General features: G+C 44.1%; 1 protein-coding gene across 2 annotated transcripts; it reads right to left on the bottom strand.

Moving 5' to 3' along the window:
- Positions 1-221: 221 nt before the first annotated feature.
- sprn (shadow of prion protein) lies at positions 222-9,789 on the bottom strand. 2 transcript variants are annotated; one of them, XM_080215560.1, is made up of 3 exons: positions 9,305-9,787; positions 3,253-3,385; positions 222-1,526 (listed from the first exon to the last, which is right to left on the bottom strand). In XM_080215560.1, the coding sequence occupies exons 2-3, from the start codon at positions 3,254-3,256 to the stop codon at positions 1,057-1,059; spliced, it is 474 nt and encodes a 157-aa protein (XP_080071686.1). In that variant the 5' UTR covers positions 3,257-3,385; positions 9,305-9,787; the 3' UTR covers positions 222-1,056. The 2 variants fall into 2 exon arrangements, with proteins under 2 accessions (XP_080071686.1, XP_080071687.1); XM_080215561.1 differs by lacking the exon at positions 3,253-3,385 and having other exon boundaries at positions 9,305-9,789.
- Positions 9,790-9,933: the final 144 nt, after the last annotated feature.

The following is a 9,933-nucleotide window of genomic DNA, read 5'->3' as shown; positions in this document are numbered from 1 at the left end:
AACCACTGGGCCACTGTGTCTCCCATGTTTTGGGTTCTCCCACAAGTGGAAATGCCTCCTCAACATATCTCATAACTATTAGGTGCATGCGAGCTTCTAATTAAAAGATTAACAAATCCAATTGGCATCAAATGGTCCAATGAACCATGAGGCAATTGTTCCTTATTTTCTTATTCACTGGGTGTCTCTAGCTGGGCCAGTCATTTTATTGTCCACCCTTAACTTCAAAGGGCATTTAAAGAGTCAACCGCATTGCTGTGGCCCTGGACTCAGATGTAGGCCAGACCTGGTAAGGATGGCAGATTTCCTTCCCTGAAGGACATTTGTGAATTAGATGGGTACACCCCACATAACGTATGGTCCCAGTGGATGAAAAATAGCATTGCCTCAAATTTCCCTTTCCAGGTTGAAAGCAAAACGGGACGATTCAAATTCTGTGGTCCAGTGAGTACATCTGGAAATGTTTATCTCCCCCTGCCTCAGCTTTGTACCGATTACGGCATAATATTCATCAGGGAAATCTCACTAAATTTTAACAACTTTTCTTGGGAAATGTCTGTAAGGTCAAACTTTTTAAAGAGGGCGAAATCCCGCTTTCCCCATTTTAGTGGGGGATAGTGAAAGTGGCCACCTCTGTAAAAGTGCTGCAATGCTGCCTCGTGCTCACAACTCAACCTTCGCTAAGGCAAATAGCTCGGAAGTCTGAAAGTGACTGATGGGGCAGTTGACGCTCCCTGCCCATTGGAGGTTGGTGATAACTGCACGTACATTTAAAGATAACAATTTGGTGTATTTATATCTGTTTCTAGATAGAATATAGTATTAGTGTCAAACCAATGACTTGCCGCAAAAAACACCCGACAGATATTGTAGCTTAATTCTCTTGAGAAATTGAATTAAAATGCATACAGTCTTCTACGCTGCCTAAACCTATTACTGTTATAAACAAATACAATGTCTAGTAACATTTAGAACAATAGCAAAACATCTGTAAAGAGAATAATGATTGTAGCTGTGATAAAACACTGAAGGACGGTTAAATACTGCTTTCTAGAGTTAGAAATATTTGAAGGTAAGCGCAGAGCAGATGGATGACAGGCCGATGGAAGGCCAGAATGATGTGGCTGAGGATGTCCAGGCCCTGTAACTGTAGACTCCTCCCTCGGACGTGCAGTTCTTGGCCGGGGTGCAGCTCATGTTCACGTAGCCCTGCACGCCCTCGTCCCAGGTCAACCTCGATCCCCTCAGCCTTCCGGCCGCGTACCCGACCGCCAGTCCAGCTGCAGCACCAGCGGCGGCCCCTGCCACCGCCACCCGGGCGTTGGAGCCGTAGGACCGGTAGCGACTGGGATACTTGACCCGCACCCGGGAAGCGCGGAAACGCCCTCGGGCCGTGCCCCGGGCTGAGCCTCGAGCTCCTCCCCTCCCTCCCTTGCAGGCGGCGTTTTCACAGAAGATGGCTACCAATAGGATGATCATCCAACATGTTGCTGTGGTTCTGTTCATGATGAAGCCTTCAAAACAACCTGGAAAGATTAATGTTATTTAGCTACACAAAAAAAAAACATCCGAGGCAGCTTTCTTTTTGGAAGCATATGGCACTGCCAACCAGAGTATAACCAGCAAAATGCACAGAGTCAAAGGATGGAAACAATTTGGTAGATTAAGATTTTCTCATGTCCCATTGTTCTGACCTTTCGGAAGCTTCATTTTCAATCGCCAATTTCTACAACTGGAAAATTGTTGGCAATGTGTTCATAGTATGAGAACTCAGAAGATCTACCCTTAGAGATCAGTTGTGTAAAATCCAGTCACAAACTTTACAATGTTATTAGTCGGGCAACACAATGGCACAGCGGTTAGCACTGCTGCTTCACAGTGCAGGGGACCCAGGTTCAGTTAAGGCCTCGGATGACTGTGTGAAGTTTGCACGTTCTCCCCATGCCTGTGTGGGTTTCCTCCGGGTGCTCCGGTTTCCTCCCACAGTCTGAAAGATGTGCCGGTTAGAGTGCATTGGCCATGCTAAATTCTCCCTCAGTGTACCCAAACAGATGCCAGAGTGTGGTGATTAGGGGATTTTCACAGTAACTTCATTGCACTGTTAATGTAAGCCTGCTTGTGACACTGATAAATAAACGTCTCCATCCAATTTTCTCCACTTTTTCTGGGTTATTATTTCATTGGATTGTGTATTTCTTCTTGTGCCTGCTTCCAGCAATGTTAACCCTGTAATCCCACTTTTGAATCAAGCCAGCGGAAGAACTCTGTCCTATAATGCTCGGTTGAGGAGGACACGGCAGTGACCTAATCTACAGGTCAATGCACTGGAGCTGTCAACACAAAGCCCCCCCGAGGTGTACCCTCTACACCCCTAGTGTGGCATGGTGGCACAGTGGTTAGCACAACTGCCACAGCACTGGGGACCTGGGTTCAATTCCTGGCTTGGGTCATTATCTGTATGGAGTTTGCACATTCTACCTGCGTGGGTTTCCTCCGGGTGCTCCGGTTTCCTCCCACAGTCCGAAAGATGTGCTGGTTAGGTGCACTGGCCATGCTAAGTTCAATGTCCCCGAACAGGCACCCAAGAGTGGTGACTAGGGGATTTTTCACAGTGACTTCATTGCAGTGTTAATGTAAGCCTACTTGTGACGAATAAATAAACATTACCTACAGCTTGAGTGTAGGCAACTAATGGTGTCAGAATTCACAAAAATATATTACTGTGTATGGGAGACGAGCTGCTCACCTGTTCTGTGTTAGAACTTTGGATAAACCAAGTCCCACATTTTCTACTGGCCTTTAATTGAGCAATATTCCCTTCTCCATCAAGCTTCTGCATCGTAGTTACTGCAGCAGATCTGGTCTGGCACTCATTCACAAACCACATTCATGACTTATGGCCAAGAAAAGCAGGCATGAATGATCTTGATTTAATTACTATCTGTACTTATTCATTGAGGAGATCTTGTGGCGCAGTGGGTTAGTGTCCCTGCCGCTGACCCAGAAGCTCCAGGTTCAAGTCACACCCCAGGACTTGATGGCCAAGGAAGGTGCATGCATAATGCAGCCAAACAGATTGCGTGTCAACCTGCCAGTGGCTGGCGGTAACAGCGGGAGTGACTCCTGGTCAGCTACGCTTGATGCCCCTCAAGCTATAAGCCTCTGGCAATAGACCTGTTGCTTATGTAACAGATGAAAGTCTGCCTTAGTGCACCGCTAGGTGCGGGAAGAGAACTGGAACGGAATACTTACTCATATAATCAGTGTGGAGAGTTTTTTTTTAAAATGTGTTCTAACCACATAGACCTTCATTTGCTTAACCATTCTGACGCCACCTGGACTACTCTACCCTCAATGGGAATTTCTTGCTCCCTTCTCCCTGTCCCTGCAACACAAAGTGGAAATGGTTACAGACAACCACAAATAAAAATCGTACACTTAATGATATAAACAGAATATTACACATTGAAACATTCAACACAATTTGAGTTTGTTTCTCGAAGCAGACTAATGTACACGACACAGAGGATGAAAACGTTGTTTGATGTCCTTCACTGCATTTGCACGCTGCAACAGTAAGTAATTGGCAGTCTGACCACACAGCTCAACCAGATTTCTGGGCAGAACAATACAACAAATATACAATGATTAAATCATAGAAATGGAATTGAAGAACAACCATTTAATAGGTAAGGAGCAGCCCATGAATTAGATATTTCGACTATGGCTCACATCTTTTACAGATCATAGAATCCCTGCAGTGTAGAAGAAGGTCATTCGGCTCATCAGCTCTGGAGTGACAACAATCCCACCCCAAGCCTATAACCCCACACAGTTACCCCACTAATCCCTCTGGCCTACATACACCTCCAGGGACAGAATGGGCAATTTAGCATGGCCAATCAATTGAACTTGCACATCTTTGGACTATGGGAGGAAACCGGGGCACCCAGAGGAAACCCACGCAGACATGGGGAGAACGTGCAAGCTCCACACAGAAAGTGGTCCAAGCCGGGAATTGAACCCAATGTTCAGCTCTGATTTAAATAACTTCTCTTTTAAGTGGGAATGGGGACAGAGAAAAGCTACATAAAGCACAATGGGATTCTAAGTTGAATAAACAATGGTATTGATTACTATAATAAAGGAGTAATGTTGAATTTAAAAAGACATCCGCTTTGTTACCATTGGAATATTACATTGAGTTGTAAGTGCTGTATTTCTATGTTTGCTTAATACAGACTGAGCAATCTCACATAGGACAGCTGAACTGAAGGTAGGTTTAGTTTATTTAAAAATGTGGTCCAGAATTGCCCAGCAGACAGATTTACTATAAAGCTTCAACAGCTATTGTTAACCGGCAAGTACAAGCTGTGATTCCTCCACACTACACGCTACTAGCTAAACGGCAAGCTTATCTGAACAACATGCTGATCACATGGTTTACATCTTGGCTACTTGCTCATTAGCATATTATCTCAAAGCAATATCACGGTAATAAGTGCCCTTTTATATGAAGGGTATAGTGATGATTTTTTTTGGAATGCTATTGGAATGAGAAGTTACAAAGAAACATGTGAAAAGTTGTGGCTTTATTCGCGAAATGTTTTAAAAGAGTGAAATTGTCTACTGTCGATGCATCAGTAACATGGGCTAGAATACAAAAGCAGGGATGTATTACTGAGGCTTTATATGGTGCTGGTCAGACCACATTTGGATTATTGTGAGCAATTTTGGGCCCTGTTTCTAAGGAAGGATGTGCCGGCCTTTGAGAGAATGCACAGGAGGTTCACGAGAACGATCCTGGGAATGAAAAGCTTGATGTTTGAGGAGCATTTGAGGACTTTGGGTCTGTACTCAATGGAGTTTGGAAGGATGAGGGAGGGATCTCATTGAAACTTACAGAATACTGAAAGGCCTGAATAGAATGGATGAGGGGAAGATGTTTTCATTAGTAGAAGAGACTGGGATCCAAGGGCACAGCCTCAAAGTAAAGGAACAACTCTTTAGAACTGAGAAGAGGAATTCCTTCAGCCGGAGGGTGGTGAACCTGTGGAATTCATTGCCACAGAAGACTGTGGAGGCAGGTCATTGAGTGTATTTAAGACAGAGGTAGATAGGTTCTTGACTGGTAAGGGGGTCAAAGGTGGGAGAATGGTGTTGAGAAAAATATCAACCACGATTGAATGTCAGAGCAGATATAAGAACATAAGAAATAGGAGCAGGAGTAGGCCATCTAGCCCTTCGAGCCTGCCCCGCCATTCAATAAGATCATGGCTGATCTGTCGTGGCTCAGTTCCACTTTCCCGCCCTCTCCCCATAACCCTTAATCCCCTCTCTTATCAAGAACCCATCAACCCGCTTCTTAAAAATATTTAGCGAGGCAGCCTCCACCACTTCAACGGGCAGAGAATTCCAGAGATTCACCACCCTTTGAGTGAAGAAGTTCCTCCTCAACTCCGTTCTAAACTGCCTCCCCTTTATCTTGAGGCTGTGCCCCCTAGTCCTACTGTCTTTTTTGAGCGGGAAGAGTCTCTCCACCTCTATCCTATCCATCCCATTCATCATCTTATACGTCTCAATGAGATCTCCCCTCATTCTTCTAAACTCTAACGAGTACAAGCCCAGTTTATTCAGCCTCTCCTCATAGCTCAACTCCGGTATCAGCCTAGTAAACCTCCTCTGCACTCCCTCCAAGGCCAAAATATCCTTGCACAGGTGCGGCGCCCAAAACTGCACACAGTACTCCAGCTGCGGCCTCACCAGTGCCCTATACAGCTGCAGCAAGACCTCCCTACTTTTATATTCAATCCCCCTCGCTATGAAGGCCAGCATCCCATTCGCCTTCCTGACCACCTGCTGCACCTGCAAGCAATGGGCTGAATGGCCTCATTCTGCTCCTGTGTCTTATGGGATATGGACTCGAGATTATCAAACATGGGAAGTTTGGAGGATTCTGCTGTCGTCCCGTTATTCAAACATTAAGTCATTTATAATAGGTGATTATTGAAACAGAGACTGCAACAAATTGCCAATGTGCTACCCTCACACACCAGGCTCCACATTGAGAACACAAGTTCTGCTGGAAGTATCTATCTCCTATCCCCTATCCCAGGCAGTAACATTCATCTATAAGCAATGAAAATAATACAAACAGTTACATGAGGATGTGGCACATACAGAAAGAGGCAGAGAAGAAAAATAATTGGGTTACAACTAACCCCTGAAAATCCACCAAATGAGTAAGTAGTTAGCTTCCAGTTTATTTATTAGTGCCACAAGTAGGCTTTCATTAACACTGCAGTAAAGTTACTGTGAGAATCCCCTCGCCGCCACACTCCGGCACCTGTTCGGGTGCACTGAGGGAGAATTTAGCACGGCCAATGCGTCTAACCAGCACGGCTTTTGGGAGGAAACCCGCACAGACACAGGGAGAACATGCAGACTCCACACAGACATTGACCCAAGCCATTCTAATCTCAGATCCCCAACACAATTGTCAGTGCCCATAATCAAAGTAAAAACATAGCAACAGAATCAAACTTCATGGGTTAAACAATATTATCATGTTTATACTGTTCTGTACATAATATTGCATTGTTTCTGATTCATGCCGTTTTCCTCTGTGATCTTATTTTTGCAATAGAGTCCCTACAATATGGAAAGTGGCCATTTGATCCATCAACTATGCACTGACTCTCCAAAACAGTATCCCAGTCAAGCCCACCCTTCTGCCCTAACCCTATAACCCCACACATTTACCATGGCTAATCCACCTAACCTACACATTGTTGAACACTAAGGAGCAACATGGCCAATCCAACTAACCTATACATCTTTGGGCTGTGGGAGGAAGCAGAGGAATACCACACAGACAATGGGGAGAAACTACACACAGATTATCACTCAGGACCAGAAGTGAACCTGGGACCCTGGCATTGTGAGGCAGCAGTGCTAATCACTGTGCTGCCCATACAATTCCAAATTGTGCTGTCTGATATCTTGAGAATTTAAGAGTTGTGCTTAAGGCCACGTTGCATGACCTTGCAGAAGAATGCACTCCCAACAAAATTACAGTAACACAGATATAACAAGAATCATCCTTACCATAGAACTTTCAAACACAACGTACATACTGACAATTTCAATCCATTCATTATCAATATTACATAAAAAGTCTTGTGTTTGCATTTCCTGTCAATTTCTGCCAGTATAAATCCCTATCTCTGTAATTATAATGGGAACTGCCTATATGATATTGCCACACTCCACACAATCCTGACAGCAGGGTGGTAGAACACCTCCACTGGCAGGGAGGGTGTAATTACAGTGTGACAGGTTTGCATGAGGGGACTCTATTATAAATGTTGACATAGGAATTCATCATAGAAATTTAAAATGACACTACACATGATGTAAAATGGAGATTACGTCACGTTTTGACACCCTGACCCAGTTTTATACTACAACTGAAGACTTGGGCCTAATCTTGTAGCACCATAGGAGATGTACTGGTATGTAATATGTTTTTTTAAATAGAATCCCTACAGTGCGGAAGGAGGCAATTTGGCCCAAACACAATCCCATCCAGGCCCTACCCCCATAACTGCACTTATTCGCCCTGCTAATCCCCCTGACACTAAGGATCAATTTACCATGGCCAATCTACCTAACCCCCACATCTTTGGACTGTGGGAGGAAACCAGAGCGCCCAGAGGAAACCCATGCAGACACGGGGACAATGTGCAAACTCCACACAGTCACCCAAGGCAAGAATTGAACCCAGGTTCCTGGTGCTGTGAGGCAGCAGTGCTACCCACTGTGCCACCAATCCACCCATTCATGCAATGTCACTGACTGGGCCAGCATTTATGGCCCATCCTTGAGGACATTTAAGGGTTGGATTGCTGTGGCTCTACATGTAGGCCAGTGCAGGTAAAGATTTCCTTCGTTGAAGGGCTTTAATGAACCAGATGTGTTTTTCCAACAATCGACAATGCTTTCATGGTTATCAGTAGACTCTTAATTCCAGATTTTAAAAAAAAATTGAATTCAAATTCCACCATCTGCCGTGGCAGGATTCCAACCCAGCTCCCAGCACATTAGCTAAATTTCTGAATTAATAGTCTAACGATAATGCCACTACGTCATCACTCTCGGCACCCTGACCCAGTTACCCCACCTTCTTATCCTGCTGCAACTGAAGACTTGGGCTTAACCTTATCTTATTCTGCAGCACCACAGGAGGTGGTATATGACACACAGCCTCACAAAATCACCATGTAATATGTTGGACATTGGTCTTCTGCCACATCTCAATGCATTCAGCAGATTAATTACATAAACTGTTAGTGTTGCGTTAACATATCTCAGTAAATCCCCACAGTTTATTGATAAGCCCCTTGCATTCTGCCTGGGTGAAGGACCTTACCTAATTCAGAACTCACAAAGCGGATTCTTAAAACCAGCTATTAGCAAATAATTGCGCGGTCATTGTCTTTGGAAAATGAATGAACAAGATTTACATTTCATTTACAGCAGGGGAGTAGCCACCTACATCCTTCTAACACTCCCGCCCCCCCACCGCCACCACCTCCAGTTGGATTCAGATCCATCACACATACAGACACCTTGTAGGGTGCTGTTTGGGAGTGGAGAGTGATATATTAGGCTCATCTATCGATATGTATCAATATCTGACTGTCACATCTCTGCACATGCATGACACAAAATATATTCTTGGTCGATAGGCGGAAGATTTTAATCACATTTTTCAGTTATCGCTTCACTTTGCGTTTCCGAGTGAAATATCAGCTGTGTTGTAATTTAGATTTAAAAAATGTTGATCTTGGATCCCCCACTCCCATTAAACACCATTGTCTAGGTGCAATAGTGATACATTGACATCCCACGATGCATTCATTGTACAAACACTTTGCTCTTCCTAAAACAGTGACTCAAATTTCAATGAATTAACCTGAAAGAATTCTCCCCTAAAAGCTACATTTCACAGCAGCTTCCCTCTGAACCTAGCACACACTGGAGCTGTCGGTGTGTCCCCCATGTTTTTTTTCTTTGTCTTTGCAATTGCTGACTTGTTCTGTTTTTGCAATTACTGGAGGTAATTAGGGCTATGTTTTAAAAAGAAAACTATCTTGCGTTCTATTTATTGAATAAAGCAAATTTTGTTTGCAACTCGTGTTTTTTTCTGAAATGACCCTATCCTCTCTCTATCTCTGTCTCTGTCTGTCTAACAGTTATTAAATTACCTGTGCTTAAATCGAATGTCCAGTCCGGTACTCACCTCTGGCAGGATTTGGAGACAGGGTGGGCGAGTCAGTGGTGCAGGCGATGGAATTCCCTTTTCTGCTCCGTCCCTCTCTTGCACCTTCTCTCTTTCACTTGACACCTCCCAGTGCTAATCGGATTTCGCTTTAAACCCGGAAGCCAGTCCTCGGATAAAACGGGCGCCCTGTAACATCAGCAGAGGTTACATGCTGTCAATGAAATCAATGTGTCTTACGGCTACAGCAAAAAGCGGACAGGAGAGAGGTGGGGAGGTGTGGGAAAGAATACGTCGAGCAACTGAAAAGGTAGGAGGAGTTTAGAAGCAATCACAAATGCTACATCTCCCTAGTTACAGCACCTCCGCACTGCAAAGAAATTGTCTTCCAATTCTTTAATCTTCACCATTTGAAGGATTGACTGTAATGCATATCTCCCTAAACTGCCTCATTCTATTTGCATTGATTTCTTTATTTTTGCCTCTCTTCCTTTTGTACACTTGAAATATATCAATATTTATATAATATGTCAATATCAATATTATACACAATATATCAATATATCCTCAAGCCAAAATTCCATTTTGTATTCTGGGTCCCTCAGTGGGCGGTATGGTGGCACAGTGGTTAACACTGGTGCCAACACAGT

Source organism: Carcharhinus amblyrhynchos, chromosome 31, assembly GCF_965287045.1.
Source record: "Carcharhinus amblyrhynchos chromosome 31, sCarAmb.v2.hapA, whole genome shotgun sequence".
Classification (NCBI taxonomy): Eukaryota; Metazoa; Chordata; class Chondrichthyes; order Carcharhiniformes; family Carcharhinidae; genus Carcharhinus; species Carcharhinus amblyrhynchos.
This window is presented reverse-complemented; position numbering and strand designations above follow the sequence as displayed.